At 43.1% G+C, this 24,163-nt stretch overlaps 1 protein-coding gene across 1 annotated transcript; it reads left to right on the top strand.

Moving 5' to 3' along the window:
* Window positions 1-5,614: 5,614 nt before the first annotated feature.
* Window positions 5,615-23,919, top strand: LOC118858240 (zinc-alpha-2-glycoprotein-like). Its single transcript, XM_036768725.1, has 7 exons — window positions 5,615-5,758; window positions 6,815-6,990; window positions 20,580-20,852; window positions 21,135-21,407; window positions 21,600-21,746; window positions 22,880-22,933; window positions 23,452-23,919. Exons 2-7 carry the CDS (start codon window positions 6,900-6,902, stop codon window positions 23,487-23,489), a joined length of 876 nt encoding a protein of 291 aa, XP_036624620.1. The 5' UTR covers window positions 5,615-5,758; window positions 6,815-6,899; the 3' UTR covers window positions 23,490-23,919.
* Window positions 23,920-24,163: the final 244 nt, after the last annotated feature.

Genomic DNA, 24,163 nt, shown 5'->3' with positions numbered 1-24,163 from the left:
TAACTCAGGGCATTTTCACTGGCTGGTACTCATGCCTTGGATACTCTCCCTCATCTCTGCCTCCTGGCTTCCTTTAGGTTCCAGGTAAGATCTAACATTCTATAAGAAGCCTTTCCCAACCCCTCTTAATTATAGGCCTTGCTTCTGCAATATCTAATTTATTCTCCATATGTCTTGTTTGTATATAGTTGTTTGCACATTGTGTCCCCTGTTAGACTGTGACCTCCTTGAGATTAGGGATTGGAAAGAACTCTGGGAAGAGGGAGAAATAAAAAATTTTCTGTTCTCCAAATTTCCTTCACAAAAAAAGACAGAACATCACCCCAGAGCAGCAGAAATAAATACAGAGTAAAGCAGTTGTCCTCCTAAGACAATCTGAGAAGACCCCAGAAAAGACTCAACCTCCAAGAGTGGAGAGGTTTGGCCTGAGTCAAGTGCAGACACCTCCGGGCCAACTCTGCAGGATCAACAAACAACGGGACAGCTGGGTTGGGAGGCAGCTTCAGCCCTAGAAACTTTCATTTTGCAGACAATGTGGGGATCTTACCGCTAAGTAGGAAATGATTGTAGGACCTTCCATTGTCAAAGGGCGCCAAGCACAGCTGTGAGTATGTGAGTGCAGTGAATTCACACACCTGGTGAGTGCAGTAGTCAGGGACAGGGACCCTTTTGACTGTGGGCACTTGCAGGAGAGCAGAGTCCCTGGTTTCAGTCCTGGCGCAGAGAGGACACTTGTGGTTTTTAGTCATGGCAAGATCATTTGTGGTATGTTGTGGCTGGGGGCCCTAGTCAAGGCTTAGAAGGGTAGAGGAGAGCCCAAGGTTGGGCCCTGAGACAGACCTCAGAAAATAACAGTAAGAAGGACCTGAGGCTTGGGGCATCATTCCCTATACCTTGGGACTACAGTTAATCATTACACTAATAGCTGCTAAAAACAAAACAAAACAAATAAATAAATATGAGTAAGCAAAGGAGAAAGACCCCCAACCATAGATAGTTACTCTGGGGATGGAGAAGATCTAGGTTCATATTCAGAGGAAGATAATGGAGCTTAAAAAGCCACTCCTTTTTCTTTTTTTATTCTTTTTTTTAAATTTTATTTAATTTATTTATTATATTTAGTTTTCAGCATTGATTTTTCACAAGAGTTTGAATTACAAATTTTCTCCCCATTTCTACCCTCCCCCCCACTCCAAGATGGTGTATATTCTGGTAGCCCTGTTCCCCAGTCAGCCCTCCCTTCTGTCACCCCACTCCCCTCCCATCCCCTTTTCCCTTCCTTTCTTGTAGGGCAAGATAAAAGGCCACTCCTTTTTCAATGAGAAACGTCAAATGGTCCCAAGCACAAAAAGAGTTCTTGGAAGAACTTAGAAAGGACTTAAAGTCCTTTGATTTTTAAAAAATCAAATAGAGATTGAGGGGGAAAAAATAAGAGCGATCCAAGAAAATCAAGAAAATTATGAAAAGAAAGTCAATCAACTGGAAACAGAGAATTAAAAACTTAAGGAAGAAAACAATTCCAACGTCCTAAGACACCAAGAAATCATAAAACAAAACCAAAAGAATTTTAAAAATAGAAGAGAAAGTGAATCATCTCATTAGAAAAACAACTGATCAAGGAGAAATAATATAAGAATAGTCTGACTACTTGAAAATTACCGTAAGGACCTAGAAAGCTGCAGGTTCCCCACCCCTGTTTTAGAGCACTTACGGTACCTAGACAGACTTTGGGGAGCCAAGATGGCAGAGCAAGCAGTAAATTGCTGTTAACTTTCCCATATTCACCTCCAAACAACCATAAAATAGTACCCCCAAACAAATCCTGGAACAGCAGAACAAGCAAAAAGATGGAGTGAAACAATATTTTAGTGTAAGAAACTCGCAAGATTGGTGAGAAAGGCCCAAGGGAGTGCATTTCAAGACAGAAAGTGTCCCAGCAATCCAGCAACAAGCCCCACCTCAGCAAACCAGGGGGAGATCCTGAGAACCCAGTGTGGTAGAGCAGGCAAACACCAACAACAGAACCTCCCACTTGCCTTAGCATTGCCAGGGGAACCAGCAGACTCTAGCTCCAAGAACTACCAGGTGCTTCAGCACAGCCCTGGGCAAATGGGCATCTTTCAGCAGCCAGACCTCCATGTGCTTCAGTGTAGCCCTGGGGAAATGCAGAAACACACCACCAGGACTCAGCACATGCCAGACACCACCATTAGGATCCCAGCTCAGCACAAGGTAAGCTGCCAGATCCTTACGACCACCAGCAGCCCCAGCCACCCCCTAGCCCATCCCTTCAGCACAGCACCAGACACAAGGATCCCCAGGGGCGTCAGGGCAACATCAGAGAAACATCAGGCAAATAGTCAAGGCCTATAGCCACTGGCATAAGAAGCCTGAGACAGCACCCTTTCCATCCCAGGTGCAGAGCTCAAATTTAAAAGAAAGGAAAAAGGCCAAGAGCAACAACAACAAAAGATGAGCAAAAGCCAGAAAAAAAAAAAAGAATCTGACCATAGAAAGCTATTATGGTGACAGGGAAGACCAAGACAAAAACTCAGAAGAGGACAACAGTGTCAAAACACCTATGGACAAAACCCCAAAGAAAAATGGGAAGTGGCCTCAAGCCCAGAAAGAAGTCGTAGAAAAGCTCAAAAATCATATGAGAGGGCAGCTAGGTGGCGCAGTGAGTAGAGCACCAGCCCTGGAGTCAGGAGGACCTGAGTTCAAATCCGGCCTCAGACACTTGACACTTGTACTAGCTGTGTGACCTTGGGCAAGTCACTTAACCCCAATTGCCCTGCCAAAAAGCAAAAAAAAAAAAATCATATAAGAAAGGTAGAAGAAAAATGGGAAAAGAAATGAGAGTGATGGAAGAGAACTACGAAAAAAGAGTCAACAGCTTGGAAAATTGCTTAAAATTGGTCAATTAGAATTGGTCAAATGGAAAAGGAGATACAAAAACCCACCAAAGAAAACAACTTCTTAAAGAGTGCAATTGGCCAAATAAAAAAGAAAGTACAAAGGTTAATTGAAGAAAATACCACCTTAAAAGTAGAAGCTAATGACTTTATGAGACATCAGGAATCGATCAAACAAATTCAAAAGAATGAAAAAGTGGAAGAAAATGTAAAATACCTCATAGGAAAAGAAACTGACCTGGAAAATAGATCCAGGAGAGACATTATCAGAATCATTGGACTACCTGAAAGCCGTAATCAAAAGGAGGAACTGAACAGCGTCTTTCAAGAAATTATCAAGGAAAACTGCTCTGATGTCCTGGAACCAGAGGGCAAAAATAGGCATTGAAAGAATCCACTGGCCATCTCAGGAAAGAGACCCCAAAACAAAACTCCAAGAAACAAAGCCGAATTTCAGAACTATCAGGTCAAGGCAAAAATGATACAAGTGGCCAGAAAGAAACAATTTAAAATATCTAGCCAATCTAAAATACCTGAGCATATACCTGCTGAAACAGACACAGGAACTATGTAAGCATAAACATAAAACACTGTTTACACAAATAAACTTAGATCTAAATAATTGAAGTAATATTTATGGTTCCTGGGTAGGTAAAACCAATATAATTTTTAAATGACAATTTTACCTAACCAATCTATTTATTCGATGTCATCCCAATTAAATTACTAAAAAATTTACTGAGTTAGGAAAAATGATAACAAAGTTCATTTGGAAGAACAAAAAGTTCGAAACTTCAAAGAAACCAGGTAGTAGATTCAGCAATATCAGACTTTAAACTATATTATAAAGTAAAAGAATTGTTGAAGTATAAAAAGGATAATATCAATTCTTTTAAATTAAAATTTTCTTTCATAAATAAAACCTATGTAGCCAAGAACAGAAGGAATGCAGAAAATTGGGAAAAAACTTTCATAGACAATCTCTTAGATAGGATGTGAATGAGTTGGAATATTGCTGTGGTGGAGGAAATGATAAGCTGGTGGATTTAGAAAAACATGGAAAGACTTGGACTTAGGAAGGAAGATGTCATCTACCTTTAGGGAAACAGACGATAAGAGGAAATAAACATAGTATGGTCTTACATATATGTGTATGAATGTATGTGTGTATGTGTATATGTTCATAGATATCTATGTGCATATATATGTATGTGTGTGTGTGTGTGTGTGTGTGTGTATATATATATATATATATATATATATATACATGCTTAATTGTAGCTTTCTTTGGAGGGGGGTGGGGAAAAATAAAGTAAAAAGTACATTGCAGAGCACCAAAGAAAAACAGCAAGGAAGCAAAGAAAAGCTGGGCAGCTTTGAAAACAATGTGTAGTATTTATTACACAGGTTTTCTTGAAATGGAAACTTAACTGTTTTATATTGAATCCTCTCTTACGGTCCGCTGTGTACGTGGCAATGTTTTTTATCTTCTTTTCTCATTTTGTGTTTACTTTTAAAATTTTAAAAATTTATTTAAAAAAGAGATTAAGGATTATCTTTTGCCTTTCTTTACATCTGCAATGCTTAGCAGTACATAGATGGCACTTAACATTTACTGATTGACTGACTCATCCCATTCCCATTCTTCTTTTTCCTCCTCAGCACCTGAAACACCGTATGTGACAACCAGCTGATTCAGGAAGCTATAAGTGCTTCCCCAGCCCGACAAAGTCATTGGCCCTTGAGCCTCAAGGTCATGTGCCATAACATATGGAGGGAGTGCCAGTCTCTGCTGTAAGGAACTACTGTTCACATTGAGTCAATGAGTGTGAATCGAGTTTAGAGATAAATGGAGAAACCAGTGGGAACAGAATATAACCCCTCCTCCCACGGGAACATCTTATTAAGTAACCACTGTACTGTGCTGAGGTGCTGAGGCTAGAAAAATGGAAACAATACAGAACACACCCTCAAGAGTTAATAAAGTGAAAGAAATGTAAACAAGCAACTTTTCCGGAAAGAACAAGATAAGGCTTTATGCTTATAACAGAAAAGCAAAAGACAGAGAGATTATTTTTAGCTGGGGGTTGGGAGGAGCTTTTATTAGGGGAGGAGGTAGCCCTTGAATTGGATGGAGAGAGAGGAGTGCATTCCAGGCAACAGCGCCCAGAGGTGGGAGAGTGCAGGGAAAGACTGAAGAACACTCAGGAGTACAGTTTGGTTTGAACATTGTGTCCCAGAAGACTTGTTCAGTCATTTCTGACTCTTCATGACCCCATTTGGTGTTTTCTTGGCAAAGATCCGGGAGTGGTTTGCTATTTCCTTCTCTCCAGCTCATTTTACAAATGAGGAACAGAGGCAGACAGGGTTAAGTGACTTGTCCAGAGTCATTCAGCTAGTAAGTGTCTGGAGCTGGATCTGAACTCTGGAAGATGAGTCTATGCATTGTACCGCATAGCTGCTTATATAAAGCTTGATAAAAGGAAGCACAACCTGAGATTCCAGAGACTGAGGAAGGTTCTATCTCCCCTTGTAAGAAAGGCGTCCCAGATGTGGGAGGAGGAATGCTAGCAGCTTCCTTTTCCTGAGCCATTTGGAAGGCTGCCTTCCAGACTTATTCACAAAACTGCTGCCAAGAAGTTAAATTGCCCTGGGAGCCTTAAGGCGCAACCTCATGTTTGAGAATCAGCCCCAGTCTCTCTGAGCTAGATTTGCTTCTAAAAGAAGATTTTCCAGAGATGATTGCCTGAAGCCCAAAGACTAAATCCATGTCATGAAGGGTCGGGAGATCTGGATTTTGATGGCCCACCATGTTATTACTGCAAATTGCTCACATGGTAGAGGTGAGAGGTGAATGGGGAATATTGGTTCGGGGGAGTGTGGTGTGTCTAATGGCCTATTTGAATTCTTGACATTTCTATATTTGGTTACATGTCATCTCCCCCATTAAATTGGAAGCTCCTTGGGGGGCAGGGGCTGTCTTTTACCTCTTTTGGTGCCCTCAGCACTTAGCCAGTGCCTTGAACACAGTTGGCATTTAATAAATGTTCATTGATTGTTCATGAGTTCCTGAGGATTCTTTTCATCTTAGGCATTTCCTAAAGTCTGTCCAATACTCAATTTTCATATTGCACATTAATTATGTGGGAGTCAGAACTCTGTTAATCCACTTTGGGAAAATTTTAGATATGAACCATGCCTAAACTTTATTCTGGATCTCCTAGATTAACTCCAGGTGGGGGGCAATGAACCAAAAAGAGAAAATGACTCTGGGATCAGTTCTCAAAATTAGACCTAGGTCGTCGTGAGCTGAAAGTCCTTGCTGAGCTTGGGGGAAAATGAGTGGGCTGGAGTAGGCCAGTGTAGGAAAAAAAGGAGAGAGAGAAAGGGAGGAATATCAATGAACAAAAGAGAAGATAAGGGAAAGAAAATATTGGAAATTGAAGAGAAAAAAAAGCAAAATCCTGTTGGTGGCTAGAATCTATCACACTCTGAGAGAGTAAGTAGTTTACTTCTCCTGGGTTTGGGTCCAGTTGAATCGGCTGAAGGTATGGTATGAAGTTTACCAGAAAGGAAGAAAGGAAGTGGGAGTAATTGCATTTAGCTCAGCAGTGGCATCAGGCACTCATGGCTGAAGGGTGGGGCTGGGCAAACTGGCAGGACGGGTATTGGATTATTGAATTCCTTCCATTTGCCCTGGATCCACCTTCTTGGTTTCTTAAAGTTGACTCTCACCAAATTTTTGTTTCTCTTCTCTCCCCTGCATTCTCTTTCTTCTTCTTTTTGCTTGAACACAAAAAGACAAATGGAAAAAAGGCATTTAGTTCCATGGCAAGTGCCCAGAAGAGTCTGACTCAGACTAATTTTTTTTTCCCTCCGACTTTACTTCTTCCACCCAGGGAAGGGGCCTCTCCTTTATGCCTTTTGAAATCTGTGAACAGAAACCCAGACTGAAGATTCCTGGTCGGTGATCTTAAGGTAGAGATGGAGAGAAGGGAGACACAGCAGGCCGGTCTTTCCATGGTGTTATTGTTGCTGACGCTGCTGCTAGGAACGTGGAAGGAAACCCAGGCTTGTGAGTCTGAGACTAGGCTGTTTCTTTTCTACAACGGGGACTATTGGGAGAGGCACTGGAGGGAAAGGGGTGGTGACTGGAAGAAACTTCAGGCGATGGGCAGGGAGGGTCTGGGTGATTTTTTTCCTCTGACTTTACCTTCTCCATGCATCCAGGGAAGGGGCCTCTTCTTTACATCCTTTGAAATCTGTGAACATAAACACGGATTGAAGAATACTGGACCATGATCTTAGGATCATCCGGGGTGCTCAGTTGGGTTAGGGGGACTGGAGGTTGAGGTGCTAAGTAGGGTACACTAAGGAAAATAATGAATATAGCAGAGCTGGAAGGAAATTGAGAAATTCTGCAACTGTCATATGAAGTTGCAAAGTTGCAAAAAAATAAAAAGCAGAAGACCCCTCCTATCCCATATCCTATCCCTAAAAGCCCCCCAGAGGTAGAGCTGCCTGGGTACGAGTTGTCTGGAACTGATAGGTACTATGGGACTTAGGTCTTGGAGACTTCTGTTCTTCTTTCTGACCCCAGCTAGACTGGGATGATATGAGGTTGGGGTGACCTAGAGAGCTCCCCAAAGTCCACAGGCTTCCTGGCAATTGTATCTGATACTATTCGCAGAGATTCTTGAAAGGGTTTCACATGTACATCTTTAGCCAGGCAAGCCAGTTAACTCTTTTCTTCTCTCTTGGAGCAATTTTCTAGCTGGGAGATTGGAGGGAAGGGATGTGTAGAGTGAGGACATGGGGGTAGGATACATTATTAAAATGTCCCAAATGGAAGATTGGGTTCAATATCTCAATTTTCCTAGCCTTTCTTCCACATCTCCTTTTGTCCCCTCCTTACTGTATTATATAAGGGTCAGGTGGCATTGATAGGCACTGAGAGCGGTTCCATGCACACTCTCGTGGTTTATACACTCCCTGTTGGTGGAAGTATTGAGTAAGTGCTATTTTTTTATGATTTCCAGAGAGTCCCCAGCCTTTCACTACTGGGCTTGTTGTGAAAGGGTGTGAAGTTGGTGGATAGACCAATTAGAGCTTCCCTCTGTGGTCCTGCCCTCTTGTGAATCCTCATCTCCTTTCTTGTACTAGCTGTAGTTCAGTGAGTTCTTAGCATTGGCTCTGTTAGAAGCAAGCATTCATGCTTGGATCCTGCATTGAACCTTTTCCCTCAGTGTAGAATCAGTAATCAAGTAAACAGGACATAGTAATTAGAGAACAATACCTAATGAACATGTAAAACATCTATGAAGTTCTACTTCAAGATCACTCCTCTCCTAGAGTCAACCCTTGAAACTGTCCAGGCACAGGATCAATCTGGACTTGGGAGTGCGAGAAAATGTCCAGCTTGAATTAGTTTAGTTTGCCACTCTTCCCCCTCTTTAGGCAGGCAAAGGAGTGCTCCCCGGATACCTGGCACATTAAATGAAGAGGTGGACTCTCTGGTAGTTAACTTTGGACCTGGGACTTGAGCAGGAGACTGTGAAACTTGAGATCTGACATAAACTGGAACTTGGGTGGGGTGGTACTTACAAGAGAGACAGAATGAGAGGGAGACTATACCCAGATTCATTGCTAATAGATCCTTGTTGGCCAACTGTAACAGGAAGGCAAAAATAACCATGTAGATTATAATTGTCAAAATGCCTGTGTAGTTCTGTATTGCAAAGTATAAGAGACTCTCCACAGAGAAGATAGAAGTAAACCATTTATTCAGACACCAGAGAACCATATCCCACAAGCCATTTATCCAATCTATCACAGCAGTAAAACATTCCATACACAATATTACAACCTGGAGCCTTGCCATCCCCAAACCTCTCTGACCCCCTGCTGGGGTCCTCCCCAAAACAAAGTCACAGTACAGCTAAGTCAACTTGTTCAGTTCTAACAATCACAAGGGCGGCCATTAGCAGCCATTAGCAGTCATAACTGTGCTCTCTCTCTCTCTCTCTCTCTGTCAGGAAGCTCCTCCCACCACATGTAACTTAGGCTTCCTGTGATGTAAGCAAGTCACGTGGCCTATTAATGGGTGGGAAAGATCTTCAAATCTAAATTGCCACTACACCAACCTAGGTATTTCAGATTTTGCCCCTTGTTTCTTGGCCTTTTCCACTATCCTTTTATTTACTAGAGGCTGAATATATCAGAATGAAGACTCTCTTACTGCTTTTACTCACTTCAAGTCCCTAGTCTATTCCACCTTAATTTCAGAAACCTAGGGAATCCCCCCAAGAAACCAGAATTGGAGACATTCTGAGAGCAATGAAGCATTTTGATTGAGACATTTGAGTGAAAGGCAAGCTTTGGTGATTGTGCTCCAGCTGTGTATTACTGTCTAGGGAAGGTATCCAGCCCCCACTGCAGCAAAGGTGACTTGATCCACTAGAAAACAATTACCCATGAGCCATGAAAGGCTAAATTTTTTGGAATTAAAATAGGATTTGTAAAACAAAAATTAATGTTAAACCGTATTTTAAATTTTTTTTTATTTTTAGTATACAACACAATTCCACAAGGTTTTGAGTTCCAAATTTTCTCCCCCTCCCTTTCCTTCCCTCTTCCCCCCTAGGACAGCATGTAATCCAATATAGGTCCTACATATACCTTCATATTAAACTTATTTTCACAATAGTCAAGTTGTAAAGAAGAATTATAACCAATGGAACAAACCATGAGAAAGAAGAAACAAAACCAAAAAATAAAAGAAAAGAAAAAGAAAGAAAGAAAAAGGAGAGAGCAAATAGCTTGCCTCAATCTGCATTCAGACTCTGTAATTCTTTCTTTGGATGTGGACTGCTCTTTCCATCATGAGTCTTGGATTTGCATTGCTGAGAAGAGCCAAATCTATCAAAGTTAGTTATCACAGATGCCGTGTGTCTGTAACCATGTATAATGTTCTCCTGGTTCTGCCCCCCTCACTCAGCATCAGATCTTGTAAGTCTAAACTCTATTTATTAAGGACAAATAAATACATTTTAATTTTTTTGGCTGGCCACTTTGGAATTAGGATTACAGTGAGGGATAACCATTGCACAGCCTGGCTAAAGCTTCAAGGCATACTGAGGGAGAGGCAGGCATGAAGAGGTCAGGCAGGTCAAACCACCACCACCATCTTGACCACCATCTCCCCTTAGACCCTGATGGAGACACTCCAGAACCCTGTACCCAACAGCCTTGGGAATAGCAATGCTTCTGGTCCAGGGCCCTAAGGCATCATCCTGGGAGACAACCTCTGTGGAGATGCCACCTGGCTCCATCGAGTGCTGCAGCCACAGCTATTGAAGGCCCAGAAAGGAAGATTCTTGCCACCAAAACCCCTGGCACTGCCAAAGGGTTCCATGTCAGAAACCAGTATGCTTTTATCAGTGGAGGTGACATTAAGGAAGAAGCATTAACATCTACTTTGGTGTTGTCCCCAAAGAACCTTGGTGTCTTTCCATCTGACTTGCAGCTGAAACCTTCGCTACCTGTTGTCTCCCCTTTTAGAATGTGAGCTCCTTGAGAGCAGGGACTGTCTGGCCTTTCTCTTTGTAGCCCCAGTGCTTGGCACAATGCTCCATACATAGTAAGTGCTGAACAAATGCATCACTCATTCATTCAGCCTGGGCGGCCCTCTAGTATCCTTTGTATCTTGGGAAAAAATGAGGAAGGCCCCCAGCACACTGAGAGGACCCTGTAGTAAACTGGTAGGAAAATATGGGCAGGAGTCACATGGGTAGGTTGTGACCTACATCTGCATGGGTGAGAGCTAAGATCTCTTTGCATATATGAGTCATATTTAAACCCATCCTTCCTCATGTCTCACTATGTGGTAAAAATCTCTGCATATTGTTCCCTAGGCAGCTATCTGCCTACTTCTAGTTCTGGAATCAGCCTCATTTGCTTACCTTTTTTTAGTAAGTTGGAAGAGGTGCGTATGCAAGCCCATAGATTGTTTACCCTACGGCCTGATATCTTGGAGATGTTCCTGGCAGTCATGGGGAAAGTTCTGTGCCCCATGGTTCCTTCATTCTGTTCGCTGGTGGCCAAGATGTTATTTCACTTGACCTGTTAGATTCCTACCATTATAGTGGACACCTTAGAATCCTCAGTCACTGACTCGACCTTGGGTTCTTCAGACCCTGTCTTCCTCACAGTGGGGGATAACACCCAGAATGTCATTTTTGCTTAGCTCCCATGGGTCAGCCTAATCCTATTTCCACCCACGTTCTGGCACGATGGCATGAAAGCATTCTAAGAATATTTGCACAAACTTTTGCAATGCAATGAGCCAATAGGATGTGGTTGGAACCCAAAGTGAAGTCAACATCTTAGAAAGAAACCAGGAGAGGTTTACTCATAAGAGCATAATGAAATAATCTACTTCCCCCAACCCCCAAGAGGAGAATGAGACAGAAAAATCCTCATCATATATTTTTGCATTTCCCATATTTGGTGTTCCAGCCAAAGTGGCCAAGAAGGTTTCTCACACAGGACATTCCATCTCCCTCCTCTGCTTTTGTGCTGGCTGTGCCTTACATCTGAATCACATGCCCTACTCACCCCTGCTCTTTAGAATCCTTTATTTGCTTCAAAACCCAGTTCAGATACAATTTTCTACATCAAGCCTTTACTGATTTATCTCCAGATGCTAGTACTTTTCCCTTGAAAATAACTTTGTATTTATTTTTATATGGCCAATCAACATGCATTTATTAAACACAATATTATCCAGACATTGTGCTAAGCACTGAAAAAGCAAAGAAAGCAAAGAAAAAACAAAGAAAAAAAATTGTCCCTGCTCTCACAATCTAACAGAGGAGATGACTTATATAAATCAAACTATACATGACAAAAAACAGAAGAAAGATAACCGTAATGGGAAGACCATTTACAGCTAAGGAGACAAGAAAGGCCTCCTGGAGGAGGTGATGCTTAAGCCCAGAATTTAAAGGAAGACCAGGATACTAAGAGTCAGGGGTTGAGAGGGAGAACATTCTAGACACAGAGAGCAGCAAGTGGTATAGAATGACCGGATCATGGAGTACATGGAGGGTGTATGTTGGAAAAGTAGAAAGGGGTCAGGTTGTAAGAGCTTGAAATGCCAAATGGAAGATTGATTTTATATTTCTATATATCCTGGAGGTAGGTAGCGAATAGAGTTTACTGAGCAGGGTAGTGACATGGGGAGATGGACGCTTTAGGAAAATCACTCTTGCAGCAAAGTGGAGGATGGATTGGTGGGGAGAGACTGGAAGTAGGGAGACTCATTAGTAAGCTATTGCAATGGTCTAGGTGAGAGGTGATGAGAGCCTGAACCAAGGTGCTGCCAGGGGGAGTGGAGAGAAGGGGACATATATAAGAGATGTGAAAATAAAAATGCCAAGATTTCACAATAGATTGGCTATGTGGAGAGAAGGGTGTAAATACTAGAGATGTTATGGAAAAAACAACAACAAGATTTACCAAACTAATTGGAGAGATGAGATGAGCAAGAAAGTAACTACCAAGAATGGCATCAGTGCAGCTAGGCAGAAATGTCACCTCCTTGATGGCAGGGAATGCTTCATTTTGCATTTGTGTCCTGAGCATCTATGTCAGGGTAGGTACTTAATAAATGTTCAGTGATTGGTTGATCAGTTAGACTAGCCCTGTCATAATGGCTTTCTTTTGACACATTATGGCCAGCATGCGTTGCTGGAAGAGTATCATGGTACCAGAGTATAAGATAATCATAGAGAGAGATAAGTTCTTAAAACTTTACAAATGGAAACTTTCAAGAATCCAGTCACTTCCATGTTGCAATGAGGTATCAGGGTAGGACCTTAGTGGAAACTAATGTTGCAAAGAAGGTATAAATCCAAAAACTGGCTTTCACTTGTACACAGGGTAGAAAGCACTGCTGAGATCCCATATTTATTATTAATGGTGTAACACGAAGGGGAGAAGTAGAATGAACTTAAGACCCTTAACATTTATCTCATCCATTTGCTTCCCTGTTTACATATTGATACTGTAATGAAGCTTTGTTTGCTTACAGACAGATAAATGTGAATGAGTAATACAAGTTACAGACATTCACAGAAAAAAAAAAGATTATCAGGTTGTAAACTTGGGTGACTGGAAGGACAGCAGGCTTATTTGACAGTAATAAAGGAGTTCAGAAGAGGGCAGGGCTTTAGGGGTGTGTGTGTGTGTGTGTGTGTGTGTGTGTGTGTTGTGAGGATGATGATGATGATGGTGATGGTGATTTCTGTTTTGAACATGTTGAGTTGGAGATACATACGGGACATGTCCCAGTGAGGAGAGAAACTAGGGCTGCTATCAATGCATTGTTTGTTTTAATCAGCTTATTTACATAAGATTCTTTCCTGGGGTTTTGAAGGTTATCACTGAGATAGAGAGGCAGCATGTCAGCTGACAGAGAGCTGGCCCTGAGGCCTGGAAGACCTGAGTTCAAGTCCTGCCCTTGACACAGACTGGCGGGGTCATCTTGGGCTTAATCTCTCAGTGCTCCACACCACTTTCCAAGTTACAGGGAAGATACCCACCTGCATGAGTCAAGAGAGTTTCAGTAGTGGGGGCTCAGGGTGATGACTAGTAGTAGGAGTACATCCCCTGCCCCCCACCTCTACCAGGATTACCCCTAGGATCCTGAAAGTAGCAGCCTGGGACTTGCCCTTTCCCCAACCCCAGACCTGCCAAAGCGAGGGTGGGTTGGAGTGAGTAAGCTAACCCAGAGGGAGAGAGAGAAGAGAAAGACAGGCCAGAGGCCAGAGACAGAACAGAAAAAGAGGACAGAGAAGTGAGAGGAGGAGAGGAGAGAAGAAGGGAAGGGCAAGGGGAGAGAAAGAGAGAAGAGGAGGAGAAGGAAGAAAAGCAGGAGGAAAAGGATATAAATGTCATGTCAATTTAGATGCCACATCCTTGAGCTATACTGCCATTGTATTTGGGTTGTAGTCACACCCAGGCTACACTGGTTTCTATTTTAGGAAAAGATGGGGGGGTCCTGAGAGGAAGATGGAAGAATCTAGAAGAAAGAATATGGATGACTTCCCACTGAAAGACAAAGAATTCAGTTTGCTGCAAAATTCAGGGCATTTGTCACTCTTGGACAAATCTTTCATGCAGTGTTCATCACTTATCTTTTATTATTGGCATTTAATGTTCTGCAAGGCCCTCCTCAAACACCTCCTTACCTAGTTCCTACTTTGCATCTGGTCGGTTGGTTGATTCCCTTGGTTGGTTCCCTTGTTTTTCTGTAAGGAGGAGTTTTTCTGTTTATTTTTCCGGTGTCTCTCATGTGGTTAAGGTCTGATCTTTTAGATCCACAGCATGTTAGTCCTGAGTCTTCAGTATAGGCTTTATACAGAAGGGCAGGATTTTAGTGCTAAGAGGGGTCTTTGTAGATCATCTAGGCCAGAGGTCTCCATAACGCCATGAGCAAGATAATCCATCATGGCACATGAAGGAAATATGAGACCCGAGGCTGTCTAGCATGCCTAATAAGCTTCTATTCCCTCCACCATTCTCCTTCCCCCGTCAGTTCCCAGAGCTGACTGAGCTAGCATGTACCTCCTCAGGCAGGCAGGTGAGCAGGCAATCATTCTCCATCCAGCTCCCTCCCTTTTCCCACCCCCACCCCTCCCCTTGAAGCAGCAGTACACACTCTCTATGGGCCTGGTCTCTGAACACTGTCTGGCCACCTGGAAAGGGGAAAGGCAGACAGACCCTTCTTCCTTAGGAGCAGGGACACTTCCAAGGCCTCACTTAGATGGTTCTGATATATGCTTCACAGGTTGGTACCCTCCATGGACTCAGGTGGCCAAGCTGGACTGAGAGGGGAAATGTATGAGCTCTTTAGTGCAGGTCTACCTGGGCTCTTCTTGCTTCTTGTCTAGAGGCAGCTAGATGGTGCAGTAGGTAGACCCCCTGGGTCTGGAGCCAGGAAGTCCTGAGTCCAAATCCAGCTTCAGACACTTCCTAGCTGTGTGACCTTAGGCAAGTTACTTAACCTCTGTCAGCCTTCGTTTCTGCAACTGAAAAATGCTTTCCTTAATAAAAGTCTGTATCAGCAATGTTCCTAAATGCCACAAGATGGGGATATTGCTCCATGGTAGTAAATTTTCACATTCTGAAATAGAGGGTTTTTTTTTTCTCTGTTTAAATAAAGTGGAGAACGAGGAAAAGGGAGACTTTGAGGATGTCTGTATTTTCAAACTTTAGGTAAGAATTCAAATTTTTTTATAACAAATTCTGGCCACTTAAAAATTGAGGGTTTTTTTTTTTAATTTAAAAAGAACAATATTGAAGAAAGAATGATATTAGTAAGCCAGTCATATCCCCACAACAGGATTCAGGCTTTAGTTAGGAGTTGGATTAGAGGGTCCTCTGAGTTTACTGCCGTTCTTACTGGATAATTCTACAATATCCTCCTTTACTCCCAAGGATTTCGTGCCCATGGAGACTGATTTTTAAAACCCACTAGCCACTGGGTTGTGTGTTTCTCTGATCATAGGGAATATAAGAATAAGATAAATGGCAATTTAAAAAAGAAAAAAGTGTGTTTTGGGGCAGCTAGGTGGCTCAGTGAGTAGAGCAACGGCCCTGGAGTCAGGAGGACCTGAGTTCAAATTCAGCCTCAGATACTTGACACATTTACTAGCTGTGTGACCTTGGGCAAGTCACTTAACCCTAATTGCTCTGCCAAAAAAGCAAAAAAAAAAAAACCCACAAACAAAAAAGTGTGTTTGTAGCAGGGAGAGGGGTGTGTGTGTGTGTGTGTGTGTGTGTGTGTGTGTGTGTCAGGAGCTTTCTTCCCTCTAGATTGCCTGTAGAATCTGGATTCACATTTCCTGACTGTCATGGAAATTATTTCCAAGGTTTCTTTGTTACCTCGAACAGGTGTGACATTCCAGGGGGAAGGTTGTCAGGGAGCTTTCAATAGTTGTGAAACCGAATTTCAAAAAGTGACTCTGGGTGCTTTTGGGCTTTTCTTTTCTTTCTTTTTTTGGGGGATGGGGGTGGGGCAGTGGGGGTTGTTGCCAGAGGGTTTTGCAAGCCATAGAGAAGACTATTTGGAACACAGCCTGCGAAGGAAGAAAATAAACATTTATTAATTGCCTACTAGGTGACACATTATCTCACTGTAATCCTGGGAGGTAGATGCTGTCATGATTCCCATTTTACGGTTTAGGAAACTGAGGCTGACAAAGCTTAGGTGATTTACCCAGTATAGTGCTGATAGGGAAATGTCTAAGGCCAGATTTGAACTCAGGTCTACCCTGATTCCTGCACTGCCTAGCATCCCTAAGGGAAGTCTTTTGGTTTGTGGTAGAAACCTATAGTTGCTGAAATAGAGAAAAACAACTTTAGCAGGCCTTAGAAATCTGGTCAAGGCCAGGACTGGTCACACCTCACACGAGCTAGGATGAAATAGCCTCTGGACAGACGGGATAGAATCAAAGTGAGAAGGAAGACATACATATGCCTTTGGGCACAGCCACTGTTTGGGTTGGTTTGGCTTGACCACACTTATCTGTTACAGGGTTTTCTTGTTTTTAATTGAGGAGGTGAGAATACGGATGGTCATGCCAAAAAAGAAAAAGAAAAAGGATGCCACAGTTACAGCCCTGGGCTGGGAGTCAGCTAGAAGATCTGAATTCAAATCCAGCCTTAGACATTTACTAGCTGTGTGACCTCTAGGCCTAATTTCTAATTCAATTAAGGAGTGACTCTAGGCAAGTCACTTAACCTGTGATACCTGAGTAGCCGGCTATTGCTAGAAAAGCCCCGCCCCCAGCCCCTAACGGCAAACCCTAGAAAAGCCCCGCCCCCAGCCCCTAACGGCAAACCCCAGTCTGCATAAGAGTGTCCTGGGCCCCTAGGACATTTCCAAGGAATGTAAGCTAATTACCAGGAAAGCCTAACGATCTTCCTTCGTCTAACTGAGTGGGCTGAGAGACGACTCTATCTCTCGTCTCAACAAACCCAGCTGGAGCATCCCTCAGTCTGCCTATGGCCTTGAAGGATGAAAGCCTCAGCCCCAGATATTCTTGTGAATCATGTGACTGTTCCTAGCTCTTATCTCATGAGTCATGTTGTGGGATGTATGGCAAACTGGACACAGAGATCCTGGGTTGTAATTCCAATTGACACTTTGTCAACTATCTGATATGTTGTATTTACAATCTATTCAGGAGGTTCCTCTAACGTATCATGGTCATAAAAAGTGAAATAACACAGGCTTGCTGAGTCTGCAAAGTAACATATGTAAACTTTAAGAGATAATTAAGCACTGAATCCTGTATTGTCTATATAAACCACCCTCTCGGTTTAAACATGGTCATTTGCTTTGGGAATTTTCCCCGGATGACCACTGGCTAATAAACTTCTCCATTCAAAACTTAAACTCTGTGGCGTGTCTCACTCGCTTCTGGTATAACAAACCCTTGCCTCAATTTCCCCATCTGTAAAAAGGAGATAATAAGTGGTCCCTACTTCCTAGGATTGTGTTTTGTATAAGGACCAAATGAGGTAATATTTATAAAGCATAGTGCAGTAACTGACACTTAATAAAATGCTCCTAGGGTTTTACAGTGTTAAGATAAAAATATTTCTTAAAAAAAAAAAGAAATACAATGATAACTAATGTGGGGGAAGTTGCTATATTTTATATATAAGCACATATTCTTGGCAACAAAACCTTATTTGTCAAATTTTTCATAGAAGTTTTAAAATTTATTTTTAGTGGCTCTTAATATCTATTCCTCTTTCTAGGTCCTACTCTCCTGCATTATTCTAACCAAGGTTTCTTTTTGTTTGTTTAATTTAAATTTTTATTGATGTCTTTTGTTTTTAATATCACCTCCATTTTCAAAAATATATCTCCTCTTCCTCACTCCAGATTGCCATCCCTACTTAAAAAGAATGAAAAATAACTTATTGCTGTATAGTTTGAATCCTCTCTTATGCTCTGCTATGAGCATGGCAGTGCTTTTTTCTTTTCTTATTTAGTATTTAAGTTTTAATATTTATGTTCATAATGTTTCTTTTTATTTTCTTATTGTGTATTTAAGTTTTACTGTTTAAGTTCAAAATAATTAATTTTTTTAAAAAGAACAAAAAATAAAGAGAAGTGGGGAGAAGTTCAGCAAAACTAACCTATGCGTTGATGGTAGCTGATTGTATATGGAATGTTCAGCATTCATCCCCTACCTACCCCCCACCCCAGCAAAGAGAGAGAGGTGCATTCTCTCTCCCTCTCTGTCTCTCTCTCTCTCTGTCTCTCTCTCTCTCTGTCTCTGTCTCTGTCTCTGTCTCTCTCTCTCTCCCTCCCTCCCTCCCTCTCTTTTAAGCTAGGGAGTAGTGCTACTGAGTATGGCTAACAGAAAATGGTTGTTGGGCTTGGAGTGGTGGGACTCGGGGCTTGGTGTGTGGCAGAATGTGCATGGAGGCATGGTGAGTGTGGCCAGACTGCCATTTATGCTCAAGTAGGTTCTATGAAGCTAGAAAGGTATTTTAAAAATTAAATTGTATTTTATTTTCAAGTGATCTGCCTTCTTTTCCTCTCACCCCACCCCACCCCCCAATAAGGAAGCAAGAAAAACATTACAAACATGCATATAGTCTAAGCTAGGGAGGAGACATATTTTGTGTCTATGGTCAAGACTAGATAGGCTAGGACAAGTTCAAACAGATTCCGAGAGGTGGCTTTCCTCTCCAAGCATGTCTGGTATTTCCAGAGAAAAAGAGAGAAGGGAATAAACATTTTATAGTGCCTAATGTGTGCTAGGTCCCATATACACATTTGATCCTGACAACAACCCTGGGAGAAAAATGCTATTTATTATCCCCATTATACAGTTAAGAATGTAATCTGCCTGGGACCACACAGCTAGTAACCGTCTAAAGCTGATGCAGGTTGGGGTTGCTGGGAAGCCCAAAGTGTGAGGGTAGAGGCCAAATCTGCCTGGAAAGACTCTGAACACCCAAGCCTTCACATTCAAAGATGTGAGGTTGATTGTAACACCAGTGGGAGCAGGCAAGATTCTTAGGGAATCTGCAGCTTTATACACAAAGAAAAGAAGGCCTCAGACACTTCACACACTTACTAGCTGTGTGACCTTGGGCAAGTTACTTAACCCCAATTGCCCTGCCTTCCCCCCTCAAAAAAAAAAAAAAAGGAAAAGGAAAAGGAGTCAGTGAAAAGATCTTAATGAGATTAAGGAGTGGTAAACAGTGTGGGGTCGAAACAGTAAAAAGGGTCCAGATGGGATTAAGGACTATCAAGTAAGCTAATCAGTGATCAAGGTGGGCTGGAGTGGGCCGTGCACCTTAGGGATTTCTGGTGATCTGAGCAGCTGGAAATGTATGGGAAGGTTCTGGGACTGGCTTGCTTTCAGAGACATAGTCTTTTCCTTTAGGGGTCCAGGTCTCCTAACCCTGTCAAGGTCATATTTGAACTCGAAACTTACAGATTCCATGCCCAGTGCTCTATTTCCAGGACTACCAGGCGTCTCTAGACCTGAATAAAGCAGTGTTCCTCCACACAAGCTAGTGTTCAAACCCAGGTCTCTCACACAGAAGGCAGGAAGGAAAGGCAGGGCTATGTGATAGGGCTGAAGGAGCTGGAGACTAAAAGGAAGCTTTAAAGTCATTAGCAGGTGACAATTTTTATTTTTTTAGAAATGGCAGCTCAGGGAGACCATCTTCTAAAAGTTAAAGGCTGGTCACTTTACATCTATTTAGAAAGTATCCACACTGATAACATGGTTACTCTTTTTAAGAAAAAGTATTTTGTTGAGTCATGTCCAATTCTTCACGAGTCCATTTGGGGTTTTCTTGGCAAAGATACTGGAGTGGTTTGCCATTTCCTTCTCCAGCTCATTTTACAGGTGAGAAAACCGAGGCAAACAGAGGTAAGTGACTTGCCCAATGTCACACAGCTAGCTAGTAAATATCTGAGACTAGATTTGAACTTGGGTATTCCTGACTCCAGGCCCTGTGCACTGTCCACTGTACTACCTAGATACCTACCCTAAAAAGTATTAAGAAAATATCTGTTATCCCCACGAGGCTCCTCAGAGGCAGTATGATAGAGAACTGGCCAGGAAGCCATAAGTTAAAAATCCTACCTCTCACACATATTGCCTGGGCAAGTCACATAACAGTTGAAAGACCAAGGTCTCAACATAACACACACAAAAATTTCCTTTGAAACAAAAATTTTCATCCTACTATCTTGTGTGTGTGTGTGTGTGTGTGTGTGCGCGCGCGCGCGCACCTTATGGATAAAAAAAAGGTTCACTATGTCTGTTGAAAGCAGAGGTATTCTTAAATTCTGGTACTTCTAATGCTCCAAGCACCTCTCAGTGCTCCATGAAACTCAAAGACTAGATCATAAATTGCATAGAAGATGCTAGAAGGAGTGTCCTCTCCTTACACTGATGAAATCACAGGTCCAGTACCCATCCTCCACTAGAATCCAACTAGGCTGAAAATATGGATGAATTTGGGAAGAGAGAGAGGACAGAGTCAATCAGAAGTGGGAAGGAATGTGAGTTACTGGAGGGAAATGCTGGTGCTTATTTATGTCTTTTTATCTCCTAGGGCCTGCCTCTCTTCAATATGATCTCATCCTTGTGTCCCAGCCAGAACCCAGGGAACCTCTCTACATGGCCCTTGGCTATATAAATGACCAACTCTTCCTTCACTATGATGGGGAAAGTAGAAGGGCAGAGCTGCAAAAACCATGGAATGACACAAAGGAAGGGAGGAACGTCTGGGAAAGGGTGACCCGGGACCTTGAGGAGAGGGGGAAAGAGCTGAGAGTGACCCTTCAAGACATTCTGACCCAGAACAACCAGAGTGACAGCAATGATGGTGAGTGTGAAGGACAGGAGTATGGGAAGGGTGGTGGTGAAAGCTATGGGAGATGGGGACTAGGGGGGATGGGACCATGGGCCTATTGGGCCATGACAGACCTTCCCCTCTCCCTTTCCCAGGGAGTCTCCTTATTTTGGAATCTCAAAAGGATCCAGCCTAAGTTCCCTCATAACCTATATGTGTGGGTTAGGGGAGCGGGGAGAAGGCTGTGCCCTAATTGAACACCAAGCAACAAAAAGATGGGCAGTACTTATTTATCCTAGGGGTGGGTGGTTTCAGGCTCTCATACCCTTCAGGCCACATTGGGGTGTGAGCTCCAGGGGAACAATAGCACCAGAGGGTTCTGGAGGTTCCGATTTGATGGGCAAGACTTCCTCACCTTCCACCGAGAGACACTCAGCTGGACTGCAGCCCATCCAGTGGCTAAGAAAATTAAGGAAAAATGGGAGGACCGGTTCCAAATGAAATTCCCTGAGGTCCGTGAGGAGGAATACTGTTCTATTCAGCTCCAGAGATACTTGGCATCTTGGAAGGGGATCTTGGAGAGGACAGGTATGGATTCCAGGACAGAGGTTTTCCTTTTGATTAATGGGTGTGGTTTTTGCTCCAGAGATGGGATATTACGGGTTTAAAAGAGTTGACAGAGATGATTGATCCATGGCTTTCCTCCTTCGAAGCTTTCCTTATTCTCAAAAAATGCCTGCGCCCTCTATCCGATGAGGCCCGTACTCTATTCCATTTCAGCGCTACCAGCTGATATGCTACCTGGACCCAGTCCCTCGTCCCGTGAACCCCTGCAGGTTGAGTTGGTCGTTATCGGCATAGGCCTTGTCTTTGCTGTCCTCATTGTTGTTGGAGCTCAGCTGTGGAGGTGGATGCGGGCAAAGCCGGGTACGTAGGACATGCGCGTTTATGGACCTGGAGAAAGGAGACTGTTGGTGGCGGAAATAACCCGACAGGGCTAACGGAATGGTGGGCAAGGAAGGAATTCCTCAACAATCCTCGCCTGGGCCAGGGACGGCAGGAAGAGAGGAGACAGGTGGTTACCAAGTGTCTGTCTACTAAGTGCTTTACAAACATTATCTGACTTGATTCTCACAACAGCCCTGGGGGGTAGCTGCTATCATGGTCCCCATTTTGCAGATAAAGAGACTGAGGCAGAGGTTAAACAGTTTGCTCAGGGTCACACAGCTCGTGTTCCGAGCTTAGGTTTTCCTGACTCCAGGCCTAGAGCTCTAACCATTGTGCCACCGATCATGCTTCCACCAGCATGATAGCATCTCAGGCTCTACTTAGACCTTGCAGCATGGAAAGAGCTCTGAAATTAGAAGCAGAAAAAACCTGGGTTCGAATCCCAACATTGACACTATGTGACTTTGGGCAAATCCTTAGCTTCTGAACGTCCGTTTTCTGATCTGAAAAATTAGGACGATCATACTTGTTCTATCAACATCAGATGACTGTTGGGAGGAAGGCGCTGCGTAAGCCTGAAAGTGCTGTGTAAATGCGAGCTTACTGCCCTACAGGATCTGTAGAGAGGAGCTGGTTTGGGCTAAACGAACCAGAGATGATGCTTAGTGATGAAGGGTATATGGACTTCAGTGCCTCGCCACCCCCTGCCATTTCTCCTCTTGGCTAACCCGAGCGACTTTTCTTGCTCTCGAATTCATTGGAAAGGAGAGAAGAGGGAGACCTGTGGACAGGATAAGGGACTCCATGCTCCTAGATTTATTCCTTTTGCTTGCATTTGCCTTCCCTCCTTGAATCTGGCTTTTCCTGACCCCATGTGGGGTTTTCTTGGTAAAATATTGGAATGGTTTGCCATTTCCTTCTCTAGCTCATTTTATGGGTAAAGAACTGAGACAAACAGGGTTAAATGACTTGCTTAGGGTCACAGTACATGTCTGAGGCAAGATTTGAACTCATGAGGATGAATCTTCCTGCCCCCACTATGCCACCTAGCTACCCATCTCCATAAATAGCTTTCATTTAGTTATCTTTCTTCCTCTTCTCCCCTTCTGCAGAGATTAGACCTACCAGCAGAAGTGAATGGAAATCTGCCCACCCTCTTTTCCCAGGTGAGTCATTGTGGCAAATTGAGAGAGGGTCAGGCATAGTGCAGAGTGATGTAAAGTATGCTCTGTTCTTGGAAAAGAAGACATAGAATTTGGTACAAAGGGTTGGATGGATAGAAACTCAGGTTCCCACGATAGTGGCTTTAGTGAGGAATTCTGATCAGATCCGTGTACTCTCATTTTCCTTTAGTATTACCACCCTATTGTCAAACCTAACCCGACCACCTTTAGGTTACACAGTCTTTTAAATCTACTCTCCTGGCCCAGTGGCAGAAGGAATTCCCTCTGTTTCCTCAAGGAATTGATCAGTATTCTATGGGAGAATTAGCTGTCCTCATGTGGGAGATCCATGACTGAGAGAGGAAGTTGGAGGGAGGGAAAAAGACAGTATAACTGGGCCCCAGAACTGTTGGAGATTACAGTAGACTTGGGTTATGTGTCTCTTGTCCCTTTCCACTAAGTGTCCCTTTCTTGTGCATTCTGGGAGAGAGATCATCTTGGCTCCTTGTTCATTTCTGCAGGTTTTGGTCACTTAAGAGAAACTCAGAGTGTGGTGTAGACAAGCCTTGGAATCAGGAGAGGAGGGTTTGTATCGAAGCTTCAATACTTACTAGCAGTATACTTGTGGGAAATTCACTTTATCCTTTGGAGCCTCAGTTTCCTTGTGTGAATAACCTGAGGAGGAATACCTGTGCTACAAGGTGATTGTGATCAAAGAATTTTGTGAACCTTGAAACACTATCAAAATGTAGAGGCAATTGATGATGCTAGTGAGAAAGGCAGGCTAAACTGCCAGTGTCTCCCACCCCTGTGGAATGGGGGATTGAGAACAATTTGTTCCAATGGCCGCAAAGGCAGCTAAAGCAGACATTGTGGGAGGGCTTAGAGCTTGACTGGAAATCGAAGATGCCCAGGTCATCTACTGTATCTTGGGCCATCACCAGTACTCCCAACTTTTGTCTTTCCACTGGACTTTGATGACTCTGGAAGACAGAGTGAGGCTGATGACTTTGTACAACTCTGACTCATTTAAATCTAATTCACTCATAAGTCAAGACATTGTCCTGTGATATCATTGGTCCTCTTCAGAAACGAAGGATGAACAACTTGAGTTGGGGAGATAGGACTTTTGTTTCATTCTTTTCTGCTTCATGGGAGGGGCCTTCTTTCTGAGCCCAGTATACCAGTAACAGGCTCTGTGGGTTCAAGAATGAAAATGACCTCACCCACACT

This window comes from Trichosurus vulpecula, chromosome 7 (genome assembly GCF_011100635.1).
Source record: "Trichosurus vulpecula isolate mTriVul1 chromosome 7, mTriVul1.pri, whole genome shotgun sequence".
NCBI lineage: Eukaryota > Metazoa > Chordata > Mammalia > Diprotodontia > Phalangeridae > Trichosurus > Trichosurus vulpecula.
Note: the sequence above shows the minus strand (reverse complement) of the source record. Positions and strands in the feature narration are given on the sequence as shown.

Coding starts and splice junctions, on each gene's coding strand:
- LOC118858240 (XM_036768725.1), top strand. CDS start 6,900: ATGGAGAGAAGGGAGACACAGCAGGCCGGTCTTTCCATGGTGTTATTG. Junction 6,991..20,579: donor GTGGAAGGAAACCCAGGCTT/GTGAGTCTGAGA, acceptor TTTATCTCCTAG/GGCCTGCCTCTCTTCAATAT. Junction 21,408..21,599: donor GGGGATCTTGGAGAGGACAG/GTATGGATTCCA, acceptor ATTCCATTTCAG/CGCTACCAGCTGATATGCTA.